At 43.1% G+C, this 23,355-nt stretch overlaps 1 protein-coding gene and 1 long non-coding RNA gene across 7 annotated transcripts in view; one reads left to right on the top strand and one right to left on the bottom strand.

The window, feature by feature from the left end:
• Positions 1-23,355, bottom strand: part of ADAM17 (ADAM metallopeptidase domain 17) — a 67,992-nt gene that overhangs the window by 4,633 nt on the left and 40,004 nt on the right. For all 4 annotated transcript variants that reach the window (XM_055253850.2, XM_063623979.1, XM_055253851.2 and 1 more), the window contains 5 exons: positions 16,087-16,239; positions 11,351-11,550; positions 8,599-8,702; positions 3,241-3,375; positions 759-889 (listed from right to left, as the gene is read on the bottom strand). In XM_055253850.2, the coding sequence (XP_055109825.2) occupies positions 759-889; positions 3,241-3,375; positions 8,599-8,702; positions 11,351-11,550; positions 16,087-16,239 (723 nt within the window). The remainder of the gene's footprint in view (positions 1-758; positions 890-3,240; positions 3,376-8,598; positions 8,703-11,350; positions 11,551-16,086; positions 16,240-23,355) is intronic.
• Positions 824-23,301, top strand: LOC129468383 (uncharacterized). Of its 3 annotated transcripts, XR_010117261.1 has the most exons (4): positions 824-982; positions 5,142-7,971; positions 11,630-11,793; positions 14,430-15,365. It is a non-coding gene; the product is annotated as an uncharacterized lncRNA (long non-coding RNA). The 3 variants fall into 3 exon arrangements; XR_010117263.1 differs by lacking the exon at positions 824-982 and having other exon boundaries at positions 4,160-7,971; XR_010117262.1 differs by lacking the exons at positions 824-982; positions 14,430-15,365 and adding an exon at positions 23,137-23,301 and having other exon boundaries at positions 4,177-7,971.

Genomic DNA, 23,355 nt, shown 5'->3' with positions numbered 1-23,355 from the left:
ATGTATTCAGAAGCAATGTAGCTTTATAAAAATAACTGACATGTAAAGGGCTTCATTAAAATGAAACGTTTTCCCATCTTTGACACAAGGCAATAACTTCCGCATAATGAGTACCCAAGAAAGTAGGACATACTGTCATTAACACTTTCATAATTAGTCTATTTTTACAAGTGACTTAGAATTACCAGGAGACAAAAATCAAGAAAACCAGTTTGCTAAAGATGAGGCATTCCAGTAAGGACTCTACACATACACAGTGGACAGTGAAGAACACAGCCAGACTCCCTGTGAAGCCTCTTAAACCTTGAAACTCTCTCCCATCATTCTGAATGAGCAAAATTATGCTTCTCTAGAGAACAAAAGGGTCTGGCTTAAGTAAGTCAAGCAGCCTTCTAGGTCTTTCCTACTCATTCAGCACCTGTTCCAAAATCACACCCTGAATAATTTTGCAATCTTAGTTCTGTAAGTAATCTAGGAAAACATAATTAGGACCCACTGCCTGAAACCAGCCAACTTTACCATAAAGTCCCCACCCCAGTCCTTCTCAGTCTCTAGGCTCAAAGCTTCCCACTATGGAAGGAAACTACAGGCAGGGACCTGAAAGCACTCCGTCTTCTCCTAAGTAATACCCATAGATAACAATGGGCCAGAAGGATGTAGCCCCACTTGTGTTTTGATTTCATCTGCAAAATCAAGTACTTACAAAATAAAAACTTCCTATCTGGCTGTTACAGAAAAAGCTGTACATAAATACTCACATTCATGTCACAAAATCCTACTGTACAGGGCTTTCCTTTCCTCAAAAATAAGTTCTTTTGTTCAGCATCGACGTAGGGCACACAGCGGCCAGAAAGGTCCCTGCAGCACACCTTGCAAGAGTTGTCAGTTTCTGGAACAGAGAACACGCATTGACAGCTGGATTGTTCTGAGACCTGCCTCTCCTCCTGTCTCCTCTTTCCTCCCTGACCATGCTCCCAAAGAGGTAAGAAATCACATTTATTTTTTATTTCAATAGCTAATACTATCCATAGCCCCCACCAAGGAGTAGTTTCTGAGGTCGCACTCCTCAGCCTTCAGTGACAGAGGCCACAAGGTTTAAAAAAAAAAAAAACAGAGAAAAATCCGTTCTAGATTAAAGACCTCTCTTAAAAGTCTAACTATTCTCTCCAAGCCCCTCACAATGCTCTTCTAAATGTTTCCCTTTGTCCCAACTTTCTTGTTACCCTGCCGACTTCAATCCTTGGCTTTTCAGTCTAAAGTGTGCCCCTCAGGGCCCACACTGGCTCCCTGAAAGCGAGAGCAGCTGGGACACAACTGTCCACCCTTGGGTGGGGAGCTAAGTGACCCCAGGGGCATGAGCCCTGCAGCCAAAGCTCCATGACTCCTCCACCAAGAACAGCTCTGACAGGTCACAGGATAAAACACTGGGCATCTGTGAGCCATGTGGGCATACATAGGAATGGCAGAAATGCCAGAAAATTAAACCATATTTATACTTAGGAGAAGAAAAAAATCAACTACAAAATCAAGACAAAACAAGCAAAAAGAAAACCTTTTCAGAAAAGGCCGGGAGCAGTGGCTCTCGTTTGTAATCCCAGCACTTTGGGAGGCCAAGGCAGGCAGATCACTTGAGGCCAGGAGTTCGGGAACAGCCTGGCCAACATGGCAAGACCCCATCTCTACTAAAAATTTAAAAATTAGCCAGGTGTGGTGGTGCTTGCCTGTAGTCCCAGCTACTCAGGAGGCTGAAGCATGAGAATCGCTTGAACCCAGAAGGCGGAGGCTGCAGTGACCTGAGATCGCGCCACTGCACTCCAGCCTGGGTGAGAGTGAGACTCCATTTCAAAAAAAAAAAGAAAACCTTTTCATCATTCACTAATTTATAAAATATTTCTTGGACTTTTACTGTGTCAGGCTCTGTCCTTCCAGAGCACCCCAAGCCTCTTGCCATTCAACACAACAGATTTCTTATTTGGCATCTACTATGTGTTATCATCTTTTTTTTTTTTTAAGAGATGAGGTTTCACAATGTTGCCCAGGCTGGTCTCAAACAACTCCTGAGCTCAAGTGATCCACCCACCGTGGCCTCCCAAAGTGCTGGGATTATAGATGTGAGACACTGCCCTCAACCTATCTTCTTTACCTACACATTATTGAACTTGGAAGAGTTCCTTACTCCACTGTATGGATGGTGAGCTTCCAATCCAGTGATTTTAACTACTGGGTTCTTGTCTTTTATTTATTTTATTTTTATTTATTTATTTATTTGAAATGGAGTCTTGCTCTGTCACCCAGGCTGGAGTGTAGTGGTGCGATCTCAGCTCACTGCAACCTCCGCCCCCTGGGTTCAGGCAATTCTCCTGCCTCAGCCTCCCTAGCAGCTGGGATTACAGTTGTATGCTACCACACCCGGATCATTTTTTTTATTTTTAGTAGAGATAGCATTTCATCATGTTGACCAAGCTGCTCTCGAACTCCTGACCTCAAGTGATCTGCCCACCTCGGCCTCCTAAAGTGATGGGATTACAGGTGTGAGTCACCACACCTGGCTCTCTATTTTGAAAGCAAGAGAACTCCCTCATCGACTCCCACGTGCTCCATGGTTTAAGTGGGGTGGGAAGCAGAGTCCAGCCAGTCCCTGACCAGTCCATGAGGATGCCTTCAAACCCAGGGGTTCCAAAATAGCACAGAAACCTAAGGAAAACTGACAGGCCAGCAGGAGAGAGGCTTCTGCCCCAGGCTGCTCTAAGAGATCAGAGGGGAGCAGACCCAGCCTTCTTGATAACTGCAAAAATCCTCATCTAGTGGGGTTAGATCCTGGAATCAGCTCTCTCTGGTGGAGTTGTTGCAGGAGTATCCTAGTTCCATGCCAATGTAATGTAGATAGCTACTGCTACTTTCGTGGTTTGTGTGATCTGGAGCAGAGGAAGGCTAGGACACACCTCTACCTACCCACCCACCCACCCCCAACAAAATTCCCTCCTCTCCTACCTCGAAGCCTGCCATATGGCCTGAAAATGCAGCAAGAAGAAACACCAACAGGATAGGTCTCCCACGTATGGTGGATCTGCGTGCAGAGATGCCTGTCTCCAGACACTACCCTGCTCTTCCCCCTCCCCTCATCCTCGGCTTGGATCTCACCACTGCTGTCATTAGCACGACCTCCAAATGGAGGAAGGGAGCCTGGCAGACAAAGGCCATGTTTTCTCCTGCTGCTGGACTGGGCATAAAACTGCTCACCATTACACGCACAGGACTCCAGCTGCTGTTCCCTCTCGCAGAAAGGGATGCATTTCCCATCCTTACACTTGCCAAGATCCAAGCAAACAGTGTCATCTTCAGCATTTCCCGGAGGCGGGCACTCACTGCTATTACCTGGAAGCAAACACCAGTCATAACAAAAAGAATGAGCCACCAGTTCTATAGGTGCATAATACACTGTTTCTCATATAAGTGAGCATCTTACCTTGCAAACAGCAAAAAGTGACCTACAGAGCTAGGACAAGAGCCTGCATCTCACCAGCAATCAGCATTTAAATGGGAGTGCCTGGCTATGTGCCAGGCTAGGCTGCATGAGTCCCTGGCCTCCCAAGCCCCAGTTAGAATGCATGGTCTTCACTTCTGCATCTCACAGCCATATATAAAAGAATATCCTATGTGCTATTACTTAGAATAAATTGCAAACTTTGAAGGGTTAAAAGAACTCCACAGCCTTCCCTATCTGGCCCTGACTTCATCACACACAACTCTCCCACAGCCTATCGCTTTAGCTATGACAACCTCCATTCAGTTCCTTCAATATTAATAGATACTATACCTTCTACCTGGAATGCTGGTGTTTCCACTCTTTTGGGGCAATTAGCTGGCTTTTCTTATGGATTAAGTTTTGTCTCAAAGGTTTTCTGAGATATCCCTGAGGATGCTAAGTTGATGTGGCCTCCCACTTCCATTATGCACTATCACACTCCTCTCCTTCATTGCATATGTTTTGCAATTTATATATATATTTAATGTTATTTTCTGTTTTCCCTCTACTAGACTGGTAAGCCCCATGACAGCAATGATCAAATCTATTAAGTTATCTCCAATCCCTATCATAGGTATACTACAAATATTTCTTAAATAAATCAATTATTCTTTTTATTTTTCTTTTGAGACAGGGTCTCAGTCTGTCACCCAGGCTGGAAGGCAGGTGTGTGATCATAGCTTACTATAGCCTCAAACTCCTAGGTTCAGGCAATCCTCCTGCCTCAGCCTCACAAGTACCTAGGACTTCAGGCATACGCCACTATACCTGGCTAATTTTCTTTCTTTTTTTTTGAGAGACAACATCTCCCTGTGTTGCCCACACTGGTGTCAAACTGCTGGGCTCAAGGGATCCTCCCACCTTGGCCTTCCAAGTGCTGGAATTATAGGCACAAGCCACTGTGCCGAGGCCAATAATGCCAAAGAAAACCCACCAAAGAAAGTTAAACTGGGAGATACAGGATGGAATGAGTGAATCATTCTGGAAAATGAATAGCACAAGTAGCTAAAAGTCAACACAAATAGAGGAGGAGGAAAAAAACACTTTATGAAAGCAATGGACTACATATCCACAGCTCTGGACTGGCCTTTCAGCTGAAGAATAAAGCCAATCAAAAGGATTCTGACTTGAAGGGTTCAGAGCAGTCACACAAAATGTACAGGGATCTGGCCAGTTTCAAACAAAAGTGATGGTTTATTAAGTACCCAACAGATAACCAGGCACTTTGCCTCTGTTCTCATAAAACCGTTCATGAGCACTGGGCATTCATCGTGTCAACAGTCATTTAACAAACTATTACTGAAAGTATGATGTCCAGTGAGCTCAGGGAAGGTTTATACTGTGGATCATTATTGTATTTTTGGTATATGATACTGCCCTGATACATTAAAAAATGCTCAATAAATATCTGTTGAGCATCTGTTCTTTTTTTTTTTTTTGAGATGGAGTCTCGCTCTGTCACCCAGGCTGGAGTGCAGTGGCGCGATCTCGGCTCACTGCAAGCTCCGCCTCCCAGGTTCACGCCATTCTCCTGCCTCAGCCTCTCTGAGTAGCTGGGACTACAGGCGCCCGCCACCACACCTGGCTAATTTTTTGTGTGTTTTTTTTTTTTTAGTAGAGATGGGGTTTCACCGTGGTCTCGATCTCCTGACCTCGTGATCCGCCCGCCTCGGCCTCCCAAAGTGCTGGGATTACAAGCATGAGCCACTGCGCCCGGCCGAAGCATCTGTTCTTAAAAGACTAAAGTCAGAGTATTAGACAGGTAGGAAAATAATTCTGAAAATAGTATCATCTATCTAGCATGGTCCCCAAAGTTTAGCATGCATGGAAATCACCTGACAGAAGGTTACACAGCACAGACTGCTGGACTCCCCACATTTTTTGGTGCAGTAGATCCAGGGAGGGGACTGACAATTTCCATTTCTAGTAAGTTCCCAGGTGATGTTGCCGCTGCTGGTTGTGAAATGCTAATTGCTTTTTTTCTTTCTTCTTTTTCTTTTGAAGTTGTTGTTCTCTAGCTTCTCTTGCTAGAAAATACTGATTCCTTATCAGGAACTTATCCTCTGCTATCTACTATTTTGTATAAAATATCAAGGGAACAAAAGGCTGTTTGATAAGAACAAACATGTTTTCAAATTGTTTTACTTATGTTTATTTAAAAGAAGGCATTTTTCTCAATCTATTTTATTATTACAGTGAAGATGAAACATTGAGCATAGCTAGCAAATGCTTCTTTAAAGCTTGATTTAGATATTCAGGTTCCTAACATTTGTTTTTTTTGGTTTTTTTTTTTTTGAGACAGAGTCTTGCTCTGTTGCCCAGGCTGGAGTGCAGTGGTGTGATCTCGGCTCACTGCAAGCTCCGCCTCCTGGGTTCACACCATTCTCCTGCCTCAGCCTCCCGAGTAGCTGGGACTACAGGCACCCGCCACCACGCCCAGCTAATTTTTTGTCTTTTAGTAGAGATGGGGTTTCACCGTGTTAGCCAGGATGGTCTCGATCTCCTGACCTCGTGATCTGCCCACCTCGGCCTCCCAAAGTGCTAGGATTACAGGCGTGAGCCACCGTGCCCAGCCATCAGGTTCCTAACATTTGGCAAAGTAATGTGATAGTGACAGATATCAGAAGATAAAAACATGGGCAACATGTCATAATATGCACACTTGAAACCAAAGTCAAGCCAAAATAAGACACAACTTCATTCACTAGGTCCCTGAAGACCTCCAGCTTTCTGTTTGCATACTTATCACAAAACCTAGGATAGTTATAATAAAAAAGACAATAACAAGTGTTGGTGAGGATATGGAGAAGCTGGGACCCTCATACAATGCTGCTGAGACTGTAAAATGGTGTAGCCATTTTGGAAAACAGTCTGACAGCTCCTCAAAACATTAAGCATAGTTACCATATGACCCAGAAATTCTATTCCTGAATAATATCCAAAGGAATTCTCCACACAAAAACTCATATATAAATGTTCACAGCAGCATTATTTGTTATAGCAAAAAAGTGGAAGCAACCCAAATGTCTATCAACCAATGAATGAATAAGCAAAATGTCGCATATCCATGCAATGGAATATTACCCAGCAATAAAAGTACATGAAGTACTGATACATGCTATGACATATATGAACCTTGAAAATGCTATATTCAGTGAAAGAAGCCAGTCATACAATATGTGGTCACGAAAGACCACATATTGTATAATTCCATTTATATGAAATGTTCAAAACAGACAAATCCATAAAGAATAGGGTGGTTAGTGGTTGCTCTGAGTTGTGGGGAATGGAGGGATTGGAGGATCATAGCTAAAGGATACAGGGTTTCTTTCTGGAGTAATGTAAATGTTCTAAAATTAATTGTGGTGATGACTGCATAAATCTGAATATACTAAAAATCATTAAACTGTACACTTTAAATGGGCAAACTGCATGGGTGTGAATTATGTATCAATAAAGCTATTACAAAATCCAACCAACCAACCAAGAGAGACAAATTTTGAAAAATATAAGAATGGGACAGATATATCAGAGGAACAAAAAAAATAGAATAGCAAACTGAATATTGCTTTTTGACAATTTAAGTCAAAAAACATCACAAGGGTAAAAAAGGAACATTATATACTGGTAAGGAACAGCAGATAAAGATGTAGAGATATGTCCGTTTATATACCTAGTAATAATATAGCTTTGAAATTTTTAAAGCAACAATTGACCAAACAACAGAAGATACTGGACACCCGGAAAGGTTAGCTCCAGAAAGATTCAAGTCCTGAATGTAAAAGGACAACTTACGAAGCTAATAGAAGCAGCTGTGGAAAATATCTTTCTAACCGTCCGTCATGGCTTTTCTGAACCATGTGTTTAAAAAATAAACACACACACACAACAAAATGATGGATTTGATTACGTTAAAATTAAAGATTTCTGTTCTGAGAATGGCAACAGATAGGAGGTGTATGCAAACCAAATGGAAGAATACGTAAGAACTCCTCCAAATCCACAGTAGTGAAATAACATGAAACCCAATTTTTAAAAAATGAACCAAATATATGAACTGGCTATTCACAGGAGTAATCTGAATAGCTGAAAAATATAAAGAGATGCTCAAGAAAAATGTAAGTAAGTGCATTAGGACAAGGGCTGTTAAAAAAAAAATCTAAGAATAAGAGATGACTTTATACTCATCATGCTAATAGGACAGCAGGGTAATTCCAAGTGTTGGCCAGAACGTCCTGGCCAGATACAGGAGTCCTCAGACACAGGCAACCTAGCAGTGGTGCTCTGGAGACCAGCGTATCCTGCCTCTGTGACTACACAATGACACTCCTCAGTACCCAGAGAAACACACGGGTTCCTGAAGGGACGTAGGAGGATGCGATCTGTGTCCTATCTGGAATATCAAGGGGATGAAGGCAATGGAAGTAGCTACCACTTGGTGAACTGTAAGTAAAACACAGCCAATCATATAACTAAACAATATGTAGGTGCCCCCAACAGTGAAATACATATAGATACATATAGAAAAACTGGTTAACCTTCTAACTTGTATCCTGCTTCCTCCACACTATTCCAGTGTATAGATTCATGATAACATTCATTATCCCAAGATTGTCATTTTGATTGTTTCCAAAATTTTGCTATTAGGATGTAGCCATAAAAAAACCTTGTTAAATTATCTGTAGTACAATACGGATAATTCTTTAAAACATGATACTGAATTTTTTAAAAGTAAATTTAAGATAGAATATCATTTTGGCACATTAAAAACACATACATACACAAAATAACACTATATTATCTTTCAAGGATATACACATATCCAGGCAAATATTAACCACAGTAGAGTGGATATCTGTGAGGAGAAAGAGTGATGGAAATGAAAGAGAAATAAAAACAGGTCTTAAACCCACCAAAGCCAAGTGTCACAAACTAAGGAGTGCCAGAAACTCGACCCGGCATATGAGGTTAAAAATAGGGTGTCTTTCATCTGAACAAAACATAATCTTGTTTTTCAAAGACACACACACACTTGACCCACAGCATTCCAAGAAAGCAACAAGAACACGAACCTGTGCAGTAGGACACGCCTTTGCAAGTAGCATTAATTGCCTCCTGGCACTTCTTCTGGGCAGTCTCAAACTGACAGTTTTTACAGCAAGGACTATTCCTATCACTGGAGAAGAACAGTAGACAAGAACAGAGCAATTCAAGTTATAGCCCCAAGTCAAATCAAACGCTACAGTTACATTACAGTGACCTGAAGATCACAGGGGAAGACCTCCTGGTTCCATCACCCACTCCTACATCATCAGACATCTCCGCTGCTAGAGATACCTGCACACACTTTGTCCTTTCCTAATGTGCGTAAGGTCACATCAATGCCACACTGTAGTAGAAAAGAATGGGAACACAGCAATCACCTTTGAAACATCTTGGTGCCCTTGGTTTTCATTCATTTAACGCATTAATTTAAAAAAGACAAGATGGGCTGGGCAAGGTGGCTCACGCCTATAATCCCAACCCAACACTTTGGGAGGCCGAGGTGGGTGGATCACCTGAGGTCAGGAGAGTTCAAGATGAGCCTGGCCAACATGGTGAAACCCCATCTCTACTAAAAATACAAAAATTAGCCAGGCATGGTGGCGCGCTCCTGTAATCCCAGCTACTTAAGAGGCTGAGGCAGGAGAATCGCTTGAACCCAGGAGGCGGAGGTTGCAGTGAGCCGAGATCGCACCACAGCACTCCAGCCTAGGCAACAAGAGAGAAATTCTGTCTCAAAAAAAAAACAAACAAACGAAAAAGATGAGGCGGGTGGACCATGAGGTCAGGAGTTTGAGACCAGCCTGGCCAACATGGTGAAACCCCGTCTCTACTAAAGATACAAAAAATTAGCCGGGCATGGTGCTTCACGCCTGTAATCCCAGCTACTTGGGAGGCTGAGGCAGGAGAATCGCTTGAACCTGGAAGGCAGAGGTCGCAGTGAGCCAAGATTGCGCCACTGCACTCCAGCCTGGTCAACAGGGTGAGACTCTGTCTCAAAACAAACAAAAAAAGACAAGGTGGGGCCACAAGGCAATCCATAGCTAAGACACTCGGCAGCCAGAACTCTACTCCCCATCAGTATTTACAGCGTTAATATGCACTGTATCCAGTTAAATCTCAATTATTCACCAGAAAACTGAAGTTTAACCCTTTTACTTCTAAGCCAGGCATTGGTCTATCAGTGGATATAAAAAATGAAAACCTGGGTAACTTTCTGACTTGTAACCTACTTCCTCCACACTATTCCAGTGCATAGAATCATGATAACATTCATATCCCAAGATTGTCATTTTGATTGTTTCCAAAATTTTGCTATTAGGATGTAGCCATAAAAAAACCTTGTTAAATCTTATACATCTCTGTTGCCCAAAAGATTCTTTGGGCCACCAGGAGCGGTGGCTCACACCTGTAATCCCAACACTTTGGGAGGCCAAGGCGGGCAGATCACGAAGTCAGGAGTTCGAGACCAGCCTGGCCAACGTGGTGAAACCCCATCTCTACTAAAAACACAAAAATTAGCTGGGTGTGGTGGTGCACACTGTAATCCCAGCTACTGGGGAGGCTGAGGCAGGAGAATGGCTTGAACCCAGGAGGCGGAGGTTGCTGTGAGCCGAGATCACACCACTGCATTCCAGCCTGGGCGACAGAGCAAGACTCCGTCTCAAAAAAAAAGAAGAAATAAAAGATTATTTGGGCCAGGCATGGTGCCTCACACCTAGAATCTCCACACTTTAGGAGGCTTAGAAGGGTGGATCACTTGAGCCCAGGACTTTACAACCAGCTTGGGCAACATGGCAAAACCCCACCTCTATAAAAAATACAAAAAAAATTAGCCAGGTGGCACACACCTGTAGTCCTGTCTATCTGGGAGGCTGAAGTGGGAGGACTGATTGAGCCTGGGAGGTTGAGGCTGCAGTGAGCCATGATTGTGCCACTGCACTCCATCTTGGGCAACAGACTGAGACCCTGTCTCAAAAATAAAATAAAATAAAGGCCGGGCGCGGTGGCTCCCCTCTGTAATCCCAGCACTTTGGGAGGCCAAGGCAGGCAGATCATGAAGTCAGGAGATCGAGACCATCCCGGCCAACATGCTAAAACTCCGTCTCTACTAAAATACAAAAAATCAGCCAGGCGTGATGGTGCATACCTGTACTCCCAGTTACTGGGGAGGCTGAGGCAGGGGAATCGCTTGAACCTGGGAGGCAGAGATTGCAGTGAGCTGAGATCGCGCCACTGCACTCCAGCCTGGCAACAGAGCGAGACTCCATCTCAAAATAAATAAATAAATAAAATAAAAAATAAAATAAAAAAGATTATTTTGCCAGGCACGGTGCCTCACACCTGTAATCCCAGCACTTTGGGAGGCCGAGGTGGATGGATCACAAGGTCAGGAGTTGGAGACCATCCTGGCCACCATGGTGAAACCTCGTCTCTACTAATACAAAAAATTAGCCGGGCGTGGTGGTGCATGCCTCTAGTCCCACCTACTCAGGAGGCTAAGGCAGGGGAATCACTTGAACCCGGGAGGCAGAGATTGCAGTAAGCCAAGATCGCGCCACTGCACTCCAGCCTGGCGACAGAGCAAGACACTGTCTCAAAAAAAAAAAAAAAAAAAAAAAATTATTTTAACTATAGGACTGCTAAACCAAGGAGCATGCAAGGTCAAGCATTTTGTTACATAATGTCACACTGCTTTCCAGAAAGCTTCTTCTTTTCTTCTCTTATTTTGGACATCTTGTTATACCAACTTCCCAAAATCCCTGTGGAGAGACTCCTCACCTGCACTGGACACCTTCCTTCAACGTGCAGTCGCTGTTGCAGCAGGTGTCGTTGTTCAGATACATGATGCCAGGATCACACTCTTCTCCTTCATCCACCCTCGAGTTCCCACACACTTTATTGCTGCGTTCTTGAAAACACTCCTGGGCCTTACTTTCAATGGTCTTATAGATTGATTGTTTACTGCAGTTTGAAAACATCTTGAGAGAAAAAAGGCAATTAGGACCCAAAATAATATCATAAAAATGTATTCCCATGCAATGTTTGTGTCTTCTCTAGAGACAAACTCAATGTAAAACTACCATCAGAGCCACCCTGGAGTTAAGGCAAGGCCATCACAGTCTCCTCCAAAGGCCACTGATATGGAACTGGGAACCTCCCTCCGTAGAATGCTAAATGGCTGATGTGAACTTGGTTAAGGATCTAGAATTCTTCTTATGAAGGTAAGCGAGCTATACAAATACCGAGGCCAAACATCCCAGCCAAAGCCCACTTGAGGACAAGCAGAATAGCACAACAGAGAGCTTGAGCTCGTAGCTCCATCAGACTTGAAATCTCCCCACCTCAGGCATGCCACTCATGCAGTGACAAGAATTAAGAACCTCTGTAGGTTAATGTTGTCCCAGACAAAACGATTCAGAAATGCAGGAGAAGGGGTTTCTTCTCCTTCTTTGGCTACTTATATGGATGATCCAGGTTTAAAGTTGTTTAAATATTTGAGCTTAGTAATAGGCATAATAGTACCTTTTACATAAATTAAATCCCAAATTGTTACCTAAACATTTTCATCAACCAGCAAGACCAGTGTCTCAAAAAGTCTCTACACTAGCTTCCCACCCTGGAGTACAGAACCACTAGGATAACTCCCTTTTAAGGCTGAGGGTTTTATCAGGAGCTCTAAAACTGAGGTCATTTTCCAGACCTCTTGAAGTTATCAAAAAAAGAAGAGGCTTGGGGAAAACTGAGCATAGTTACTTCTTAGGTTGGGGTCTCAACGTGCTCTGCAGATGCCAAAATGGCTTCACTTTCACCCCAGACAACAATCATGAAGCCCCTGAGAGCCAAGTGTATGAGACCCTCCAGAGATGCCTGTAACTACCAAATCAGACACCAAAGGAGCCAGTTTCAGAAAGATAGCAAAGACTTCATCTTAAACAGAAATACTAACTGGCTTTTTAAAAAACATCTTCAAATCTGGTTTGTTTTTTTTTTTTAGATGGAGTCGCTCTGTCGCCAGGCTGGACTACAGAGGCACAATCTTGGCTCACTGTAACCTCTGCCTCCCGGGTTCAAGTGATTCTCCTGCCTCAGCCTCCTGAGTAGCTAGGACTACAGGTGTGCACCACCATGCCCAGGTAATTTTTGTATTTTTTGTAGAAACAGGGTTTCACCATGTTGACCAGAATGGTCTCTATCTCTTGACCACATGATCTGCCCTCCTCGGCCTCCAAACTGCTGGGATTACAGGCGTGAGCCACCGCGCCCGGCCCAAATCTGTTGTTACAGTACAGATGTCTAAGGGGTCTGGTTATTCTAATCGGAGCCTCAGGCAGTTGGCATTTTGTTGGGTTTATTCATCAACATCATGTATCTCTGGGCTCCATTTTATCAGGTTATAATGGAGTTAAAATTCACAGTGAACAGATAAGAAGACCTCTTCACTGATTTGTCAGAGTTACAACTCCCAAGCAGCTGGAGAGCACTAACGAAAAAAGGACCAACGCTCAACTCTGGCTTTCTGCCTACACATCCCTGAAGATCTGACAGCTTCTGTTTGTATCCTTGTCATAAGACCTCCTCTTCCCTTCAGCAAACCTTCCTAAGTTGTTACAATCTCAAAGGTCCTACATTCCGTTTCACTAATGTCATCTGTCCACAGAGAAGTCCACCCATGGCAGACTGCTCTTCATGGGCTTGCCTAGTAGAGGATGATGGGTTCTGTCTTTCTAGGTCAAGGAACTACTTTATTTTTGTCCCGTAAGCCCTTTTCACCAGTTAAAAATATTTTTATTAAGTAATTCATTTAAAACATAGGCTGGGTGCAGCGGCTCATGCCTGTAAATCCCAGCACTTTGAGATGCCGAGGCAGGTGGATCACCTGAGGTCAGGAGTTTGTTGACCAGTCAGTTGACCAAACTGGCCAACATGGTGAAACCCCATCCTATTAAAACTACAAAAAATGGCCAGGCATGGTGGCGTGCGCCTGTAACCCCAGCTACTTAGGAGGCTGAGGCAGGAGAATCGCTTGAACCTGGAAGGCGGAGGTTGCAGTGAGCAGAGATCACACCACTGCACTCCAGCCTGGGCGACACAGTGAGACTCCATTTCAAAAAATCATAATAAATAATAATAAATAAAACATAGAAGATGCACATTATCTTCTTAGAAGGGGACTCCTACTTGGGCAACCAAACTAGAAAAACACAGACTAAATGTGATGTGCCCAGGACAAAATAAATAAATTGTTCTTCGTTGATATAGACTGGCAGCTCCAGAAAAAAAAAGTTCTTCCCAGTCCCCATCCTCATTAGCAAGTTCTTTTTTTCTTTTTCCTTTTTTTGAGAAAAAGTCTCACTCTGTCATCCAGGCTGGAGTGCAATAGCACAACCTTGGCTCACTGCCGCCTTGAACTCCCCGGGTTCCTCCTACCTTAGCCTCCTGAGTAGCTGGGACTCAAGCATGTGCTTCTATGCCCAGCTAATTTTTGTATTTTCTGTAGAGATGGAGTTTCACATGTTGCCCAGGCCGATCTTGAACTCCTAGGCTCAAGTGATCTGCCCACCTTGGCCTCTCAAAGTGCTGGGATTACAGGTGTGAGCCACCATGCCTCATTGGCAAGTTCTTACAGGGCTGTTTTGAAGAGCCCCAGAACTGGCAGCAGGAAGAGTTAGCAGCATGCATGTCCACTCAGGCAGTCTGCAAAGTAAAACATTTTGCTCCAAAGTCCTGACACTATCCTCATAACCAAGAAGCATATGACCTATTACTTAGAGAAACAGTATGCAATATGGTAGCCACCAACCATATGTGGCTACTTGAATTTTGTTCCTAGTCACGTATTTTACACTTTCTATTACAGAAATATTCAAGCATCTATGAAGTAGACAGGATGGTATCATCAATGCCCCTGTGCCCCTCACCAGCTTCAACAATGATCATCATGACTTCACAGCTCCTCTATATCTGCACTACTTTTCCTCTGCTCCCACACTGCTGTTTTTGTTTGTTGGCTTATTAACAACTTTATTAAGACATATTTCACATACCACAAAATTCATCCATTTCAAGTATATAACTCAGTGATTTCTAATAACTTTACCAAGTATTGAAACCATTGCCATAAGTCAATTTTAGGACATTTCCATCCTTCCAGTAATGTCACTCATGTCCTTTTACAGTTAATGCCCATTCCCATCTCCCATCACAGGCAAACATTATTAAAATTTTAAATAAAAGAGAATTTACAATTCAGTTACTCAGTTTCTAGCCACATTTCAGTTGTTCCACTGGGCTAGTGGCTACTATACTGGGCAGAGCAGACACAGAACATCTCCCGCCCCACAGCAGAACGTTCTACTGGACAGCACTGAACTATAGCGAACATGATTAGAAATGCAGAGACTATGAAAACAGAAGGAAAATTCAACAGTTTGACAAGTTGCAAGAGTAGACAAAAAGGGGTAGAAAAATGTTTCTCTGGCACAAGTTGTCAAGCAGAGGAAAAATAAAACATAACATGCAAAGTAACAGAGGAAGGAACTGTTTACACAAAACAGCCAAAGCAAATGAGATGCAACAATCAAAGATCACGAAAAGAACAGGAGGCAGAAATTTCAGAAAGCAGGGTGTCAGAGCCAGGGAAAAGCAGAAGTAATCTTTCCCTCTGTGTCCAGGGCAGGCTTGCACATTAGCCCACAGCCTAGCTCAAAATAGAAGTCAGGACAAATACTTCACAATCTTTTGTGATTAGAATCAGACTCCTTTAAGCTCTCCCCACCAACCCTCTTTAACTCAGCAGCACAACTATTGTTTTCCTCACACTGCTTTATGCTGTTTAACTTCAAATAAAATGAAAGAACCAGATATTTATTAACACAACTTTTAGTTCGGACTCTAAGTTAGTTACAGCACTCTTAAAGTCTCTGAAAGTGTTTTACAGTATCCCAAATCAACTAGTATTCTCCATCAGAAACCCTCAATAGTAAATGATTCAATTAATTATTCAACAAATATTTGTTACATGCCAGATACTCCTGCTAGGCACTGGAGATAGAGAGCTATGAAAAAGACAGACAGGGGCCTTTCTCCCATGAGGCTTGTAGTCAGGCAAACTATGTGTTTAACTGCAAAAGTTAATAAAAACATGTAAATTGTACAGTAGAGTTAAAATGAATGACAACTTGTAAATGAAATGAGAAATTTTTAACATAAAGCCTGAGCCCACCAGACCCTGAAATCCAGAACTCCAAAAAAAGCCATTATTATTAGTAATTTTTCCTAGAGCTCAAATCTGCACCATTAAGCTTGACAACAAAGTCCAAATGATAGTTTTAACCAGATTTAGATGAACCATGCTTCACCCCAAAACACACAGCCACGTTTCAAGGTACTTTGTAATTTGCAGATCCATCCCTAGGGGAACGCCTAGGAACAGAATACGTTTCTGAGCTCTCATTATGATCATTACACACAGCCTCTTTCCAAACCACATTAAAAAATTCTCAACACACACATACCTTATTGTTCTCGTGATCGCCACTCACAGCTATGGGATACATGACATACTTTCCTCCCTGGTCCTCATTCGGGGCACATTCTGCTAGACCATCCGGATCATGTTCTGCTCCAAAATTGTGTCCCAATTCATGAGTTGTAACCAGGTCAGCTTCCTTAAGGATCATGCAAAGAAAACATTATTTCTCAATATCCAACCATCACCCACTTCTGCCAGTTGGGCCTACGCTGTCTTAAATAGAGCCTTATAATCAGATCAACAAGAGAATAACAACTGCATGCTTATAATACCAGCACTTTAGGAGGCTGAGATGGGAGGATTACTTGACTCTAGGAGTTCGAGGCCAGCCTGGGTAACACAGGGAGACCCTATCTCTACAAAAATAATAAAAATATTAACCAAGTGGGCTGGGCATGGTGGCTCACACCTGTAATCCCAGCACTTTGGGAGGCCAAGGCAGGTGGATCACGAGGTCAGGAGTTCGAGACCAGCTAATACAAATATTAGCTGGGCATGGAGGCACGCGCCTGTAATCTCAACTACTCGGGAGGCTGAGGCAGGAGAACTGCTTGAACCCAGGAGGTGGAGGTTGCAGTGAGCCGAGATCACACCACTGCACTCCAGCCTGGGCGACAGGGCGAGACTTCATCTCAAAAAAAAAAAAAAAAAAAAATTAACCAGGCATGGTGGTGCACACCTGTGGTCCCAGCTACTTGGGAGGCTGGGGTGAGAGCATCACCTGAACCCAGGAGGCTGAGGCTACAGTGATCTATGATCATACCACTGCACTCCAGCCTGGGTGACAGAGTAAGACTTTGTCCCAAAAAAGAGTAATAACCGGACTATGATTCTTCTACCAATTATATGAATTTAACAGAATAAGTAGGATTCTATTTAATACTATCAAACATTATTATAAGTAGTAACAAATCAATTTAAGAAATGTAATTTATAAGATATACTGGAACGTTCATAACAAAACATCAAACCGTGGCCATTTCAACCACACACAATCTGGTGCTGATAAATGCAATAAGCTAACTGCGGTTAACTGTCAAGCCTGCTCACATGCCACTCGGCCCAATCACATGCCTGTTAAAACCTAACGCATCTCAGCAGAAAGGGAAAAAAAAGCAAGGGGTAAAAAAAAAAAAAAAAACTACGGACGGGCACAGTGGCTCACACCTGTAATCCCAGCACTTTGGGAGGCCAAGGTGGGTGGATCACCTAAGGTCAGGAGTTCGAGACCAGCCTGGCCAACATAGTAAAACCCCATCTCTACTAAAAATACAAAAAATTAGCTGGGCGTGGTGGCGCACACCTGTAATCCCAGCTACTCGGGAGGCTGAGACAGGAAAATCACTTGAACCCAGGAGGCGGAAGTTGCAGTGAGCAGAGATCGCGCCACTGCACTCCAGCCTAGGCAACAAGAGTGAAGCTCCGTCTCAAAAACAAACAAAAACCCACAACTGAGGAACAACAAAACAATGTTTTATTTTCTCAATGACTGAATTCATGTCCAATAACAATCTTAATGACCTAGAGGACTTAGTTTATTAGAATCCAGTTGCAGGGCTGTACTTAATCTATCAGATTACCAGATGATTTCTACATGAATAATAAATTTTGCCAATAAAGCTAAAAATTTTTTTCCATATTTATCTGAATAAAATATCAAACTTAAAGGCCCGGAACAGTGGCTCATGCCTGGAATTCCAGCACTTTGGGAGGCCAAGGCGGCTGGATCACTTGAGGTCAGGAGTTCAAGACCAGACTGGCCAACATGGTGAAACCCTGTCTCTACTAAAAACATAAAAACTAGCCAGGCATTGTGGTGGGCGCCTGTAATCACAGCTATTTGGGAGGCTGAGCCAGGAGAACGGCTTGAACCCAGGAGGCGGAGGTTGCTGTGAGCCGAGATAGGCCACTGAACCCCAGCCTGGGCAAAAGAGTGAGAGTCTGTCTTAAAATAAATAAATAAAATAAAATAAAATAAAATAAATATATACATATAAAAACTTTAAATTCCTGATTTCTTTTTTCCTAAGGGGGGGAAATCACTCCATGGAACCTGAAAAACTATTTTGCAAGTCATTTTTCTATACAAGAAGTCTTTCCACATGTTCATATTAAAACTGTAGTGGGAAAAAAAACTTAAATTTTTAGCAAAAGCACTCAAATCCCAAAGGTGTAATGTAGAGAAATATCTCCTAACTGCTTGGGGAAAATTCATTAGTGGATTTGCTAATGACTCTAAAAATATCTCAAAAATTTCAAATCAAATTTCGTTTCTGCTGTGTTTTTTTAAGAGGAAAGTTCTGGACGACCAAAGAAAATATCTCATGAAATCAAGCCGTTAAGAAGTTGTGACTCCAAAAAAGTAAAGGAGCATGAGCTATTATACACACATATATGTTTCTGTCCATGGTTCCCGGCTTATAACCCTCCATAGCCCTGGTTATGGTCTTCTGTTATAATGTTGGGGTGCTTTAGGGCTCAGGAGCAGTCCTCAGGAAACAGAATCTCTCTCTGACCTTCTCCTGTCCTCCTTTTACCTGATCCAAGGCAGGACTCTAATCTGATTGTGGGTCAAGAGATCCTCATTCTCATTCTAGAAAGGGTCCTGCCCATTACTGTGGAGGGAGGAATGCTGCACAGAGAGGTCAAGGAGAATCTGGACAGGCCTTGGTGGGCTTCCCCACTCAGTCGGTTAATATGAGAACATACCTATTTTGTCCAATCACATTTCTACACAGTTGTCATTCATGCTTATGTAATAAAGCCTCCATAAAATCTCAAAGAACAGGATTCAGAGCGCTTCCAGAGAGCATTTTGAATACGTGGAGGTTGACAGGAAGGTGCAGAACTCATTCGTGTGCCAGGAGGGAGGTACATCCCAACTCCATGGGGACAGAAGCTCCTACACTTGGGACCCTTCCAGACCTCACCCTATGTATCCCTTCATTTGGCTATTTCTTTGTATCCTTTCTTTTTTTTTATTTTTTGAGACAAAGACTCCCTCTGTTGCCCAGGATGGAGTACAGTGGTGCAATCTCAGCTCACTGCAATCTCCGCCTCCCAGGTTCAAGCAATTCTCCTGCCTCAGCCTCTCGAGTGGCTGGGATTACAGGCATGCACCACTACACCTGGCTAATTTTTGTATTTTTAGTAGAGACGAGGTTTTACCATGTTGGCCAGGCTGGTCTCAAACTCCTGACCTCAGATATCTACCCACCTCGGCCTCCCAAAATGCTGGGATTACAGGCATGAGCTACCGCAGCTGGCTTCTTTGTATCCTTTAAAATATCCTATGTAATAAACCCATAAACTAAGTTAAGCGTTTCCCTGAGTTCTGTGAGCCACTTAAGCAAATTAATCATACCCAAAGAGGAGGTTGTGGAAACTCCAACTTGAAGCCAGTTGGTCAGAAGTTCTGGAGGCTCAGACTTGTAACTGGTGGGGAGGAGGGAACAGTCAGTCTTGTGGGACTGAGCCCTCAAGCTGTGAGATCTGACACTATTTCCAGGTGGAGAGTATTCGAATTGAATTGGAGGACACCTAGCTGATGTCTACTGCTTGATATGTGGGGGAAAATCCCCACACGTTTGGTCTGGTCACACAAGTCTTCTGTGTTGATGATGATTGTTGTGATGTGAGAACAGAGGAAAAACATGGTTTGAGAGATTTTTTTCCCCTAAAACAAAGTACCATAAGAAAAAAATAAATTTAGAAATTAAGGCCAGGCACGGTGGCTCACGCCTGTAATCCCAGCACTTTGGGAAGCCAAGGCAGGCGGATCACCTGAAATCAAGAGTTTGAGACCAGCCTGACCAACATGGAGAAACCCCATCTCTACTAAAAATACAAAATTAGCTGGTCGTGATGGCGCATGCCTGTAATCCCAGCTGCTCGGGAGGCAGAGGCAGGAGAATTGCTTGAACCCGGGAGGCGGAGGTTGCAGTGAGCCAAGATCACGCCATTGCACTCCAGCCTGGGCAACAAGAGTAAAATTCCATCTCAAAAAAAAAAAAAAAAGAAATTAAAAGGTTCCCAAAAACTAATTAGTGTCTTTTTCTTTTCTCATACCACTTTACATTGTTGTTCAACATTGTCCAACAATGATAGACTGGATTAAGAAAATGTGGCACATATACACCATGGAATACCATGCAGCCATTAAAAAGGATGAGTTCCTGTCCTTTGTAGGGACATGGATGAAGCTGGAAACCATCACTCTCAGCAAACTATCACAAGGACAAAAAACCAAATACCGCATGTTCTCACTCATAGGTGGGAATTGAACAATAAGAACACTTGGACACAGGAAGGGGAACATCACACACCGGGGCCTGTCGTGGGGTGGGGGGAGGGGGAGGGATAGCATTAGGGGATATACCTAATGTAAATGACGAGTTAATGGGTGCAGCACACCAACATGGCACATGTATACATATGTAACAAACCTGCACGTTGTGCACATGTACCCTAGAACTTAAAGTATAATTAAAAAAAAAAAAAAATATATATATATATATATATATATATAAAAGAGACAGGGTCTCGGGCCGGGCGCGGTGGCTCACACCTGTAATTCCAATACTTTAGGAGGCCGAGGCAGGCAGATCACAAGGTCAGGAGATTGAGACCATCCTGGCTAACACAGTGAAACCCCGTCTCTACTAAAAATACAAAAGATTAGCCGGGCGTGGTGGTGGGTGCCTGTAGTCCCAGCTATTTGGGAGGCTGAGGCAGGAAAATGGCATGAACCCGGGAGGCAGAGCTTGCAGTGAGCCAAGATGGTGCCATTGCACTCCAGCATGAGAGACAGAGACAGACTCTATCTCAAAAAAAAAAAAAAAAAAAGGATCTCGCTAAGTTGCTCAGGCTGGAATGTAGCGGGTATTCACAGATGCAGTTATCACACTACAGCCTCTAACTCTTGGCCTCAAGTGATCCTCCTGCCTCAGCCTCCCAAGTAGCTGGGACTATAGGCTCCTGCCACCACCTGTTTTTAAATCACCCAAAGCCCATAGTTTATGTTAGGGTTCACTCTTTGTGCTGTATATTCAATGTGTTTCAACAAATGCATAATGTCTTATACCGACTGTTAAAGTATCATACAGAGTAATTACCCTGCTCTCCACCTATTCATCCCTCCTTCCCCCAACATCTGGCAATCACTGATCATTTTATAGTCCACACAGTTTTGTCTTTTCCAGAATGTCATGTATTTGGGATCATATAGTATGTAGCCTTTCAGACTGGCTTATTTCACTTAGTAGTATGCTTTTAAGGTTCCTCTATGTCTTTTCATAGCTTAATAGCTTTTTATTTTTTTCTCATTGTATGGATGTGCCAGTTTATCCATTTACCAACTAAAGGGTATCTTGGTTGCTTCCAAGTTTTATCAATTATGAATTAAGCTGCCATAAACATTCTTATGGCCGGGCGTAGTGGCTCACACCCGTAATCCCAGCACTTTGGGAGGCAGAAGCAGGCGGATCACCTGAGGTCAGGAGTTCGAGACCAGCCTGGCCAACATGGTGAAACCCCATCTCTACTAAAAATACAAAAATTAGCTAGGTGTGGCGGCGGGCACCTGTAATCCCAGCTACTTGGGAGACTGAGGCAGAATCACTTAAACCTGGGAGGCAGAGGTTGCAGTGAGCCAAGATTACATCATTGCACTCCAGCCTGGGTGACGAGTGAAACACCATCTCCAAAAAGAAAAGAAAAAAGAAAAAGAAAAGAAACTGCCAACTGTCTTCCAAAGTGGCTGTTCCATTTCTGCATTCCCACCAGCAATTAATAGGAGTTCCTGTTGCTCCATAGCCTTGCTGGAATTGTGTTGCCAGTGTTTGGGATTTTAGCCATTCTAATAAGCTACTAGTAATAGCACATTGTTGTTGGGTTTCTTAAAAAGTTTTTTATAGAAATAGGATCTCACTAATGTTGCCCAGGATGGTCTCAACCTCCTGGTCTCAAGCAATCCTCCCACCTCAGCCTCCCAAGCAACTGGGACTACAGGCATGTACCCCTGCACCCGGCTTCATTGTTAATTTACAATTTCCTAATGACATATGATGCTGAGCATCTTTTCATATGCTTCTCTGCTATCTGTGTATCTTTGGAGGTATCTGTTCTGTTCTGCTCCTTTGTCTATTTTTAAATTAGGTTGTTCATTTTCTTATTGTTGAATTTTAACAGTCCTTTATATATATGGAAATTTTTATTTATTTATTTTTAATTTTGAAGAGACAGGGTCTGACCATCTTGTCCAGGTTAGTTTCAAACTCCTGGGCTCAAGTGATTCTCCTGCCTCGGCCTCCCAAAGTGCCAAAGATTATAGGAATGAGCCACCATGCCCAGCCTCTTTGTATATTTCAGATAGCAGTCTTTTCTCAGATGTGTCTTTTGCAAATATTTTCCCATACCCTACACCAAGTATAAACATACACCAAGTATAACATCATAGTCAAAATATCAGTATACCAACCAGCCCTTTGGGAAGCCAAGGTGAGTGGATCACTTGAGGTCAGGGGTTCATGAGACCAGCCTGGCCAACATGGTGAAACCCTGTCTCTACTTAAAACAAAAATACAAAAATTAGCCAGGCGTGGTGACAGGTGCCTGTAATCCCAACTACTCAGGAGGTTGAGGCAGGAGAATTGCTTGAACCCAGGAGGCAGAGGTTACAGTGAGCCAAGATGGTGCCACTGCCCTCCAGCCTGGGCCACAGAGCAAGACTCTGTCTCAAAAAAAATAAAAATTAAATAAAAATTAAAAATCAGTACATCAGATACTAATATTTCCTACCAATATCTCTCTCCCCTTCTTCCTTACTTAATGAGCCCTAATTTTGCTCAGGGCAGCGATATACTCAGCTAAAATAGCCAGCTTTCCACATTCTGCTGAGGCTAAGGGCAGCCACGTGACCCAGTGCTGTCCAGTAAGATGTAAACAAAAGCCAGGATGGGGCCCCCAGAGAAGCTTTTTAGAAGGGCCAGACTAGGCTAGCCATGTTCTCTTTCCCCTCCTTTCTCCAAAACAGAAGAGAACCATCTTAAAACCATGAGGTGACATGCATGAGGACAAAGACTTCCTGCTTGTTCTTGAGCCACTGAGGGCACCTCTGAGTTGCTGTACCACCCAGAAAATGCTATCCCTGAACTTCTTGTTGACTGAGACAAATAAACCCCTTACTTAAACCACTGTTTATTTAATTTTCTGTTATTTGTAGTCAAACACATTTTAACAGACATAGCTGGAA

The sequence above is a fragment of the Symphalangus syndactylus genome, chromosome 18 (assembly GCF_028878055.3).
Source record: "Symphalangus syndactylus isolate Jambi chromosome 18, NHGRI_mSymSyn1-v2.1_pri, whole genome shotgun sequence".
Classification (NCBI taxonomy): Eukaryota; Metazoa; Chordata; class Mammalia; order Primates; family Hylobatidae; genus Symphalangus; species Symphalangus syndactylus.
This window is presented reverse-complemented; position numbering and strand designations above follow the sequence as displayed.